This window comes from Geospiza fortis, unplaced genomic scaffold, assembly GCF_000277835.1.
Source record: "Geospiza fortis unplaced genomic scaffold, GeoFor_1.0 scaffold1828, whole genome shotgun sequence".
Lineage (NCBI taxonomy): Eukaryota > Metazoa > Chordata > Aves > Passeriformes > Thraupidae > Geospiza > Geospiza fortis.
In genome coordinates this window covers 131318-131801 of record NW_005054734.1, presented here as the reverse complement: position 1 = coordinate 131801, position 484 = coordinate 131318, and the positions used below count along the sequence as shown (strand labels likewise).

At 53.7% G+C, this 484-nt stretch overlaps 1 protein-coding gene across 10 annotated transcripts in view; it reads right to left on the bottom strand.

Moving 5' to 3' along the window:
- PCBP2 (poly(rC) binding protein 2) overlaps window positions 1-484 on the bottom strand; it is an 11812-nt gene that overhangs the window by 5296 nt on the left and 6032 nt on the right. For 8 of the 10 annotated variants that reach the window (XM_031065320.1, XM_005431010.2, XM_014311316.2 and 5 more), the window contains one exon: window positions 233-274. The exons of the other annotated variants lie outside the window; for them this stretch is intronic. In XM_031065320.1, the coding sequence (XP_030921180.1) occupies window positions 233-274 (42 nt within the window). The remainder of the gene's footprint in view (window positions 1-232; window positions 275-484) is intronic. 10 annotated transcript variants of the gene reach the window in all.

The following is a 484-nucleotide window of genomic DNA, read 5'->3' as shown; positions in this document are numbered from 1 at the left end:
GGGGGAGGATGCAAGGAGAGATCTGAGGCCGGATGGAGCTGGCTGCAGGAGGGCCAGCTGAGGGGGGTGAGTGGTTTTTTTTGGGGGGGAGGTTCTGGGGAGCTCAGATCAGATCGAGTATTCAGCCCCAAGCTGAGCCAGCTCGAGTGGAGAAAGCACGGAGAAAATTTTTTGGAAGGTGGGGGAGGAAAAGGGTGGATTTCAAGACAAGAAGTTGTAAATAAAAACTTACATCTGGCTGTGGAATGGCATACTGTCCTTGAATGGTATAGGCCTACAAAAGGAGGAAAACAGTCCTATTAACAACCATCGGACAGCCACCCAGGGACAGACAGATTTCAACTAGCCAGGAAGTCAGAGAGCCAAGGTGGAGAGTTCTCCGGGGCGAGGGAAGTGGGGCAGGAGAGGCGGGGACGGATAAATGCTGTCACAAGCAGTTTCTAGGCTGGCGGTTACTCGAATTGGCCTGACGTGGCGGGTACGG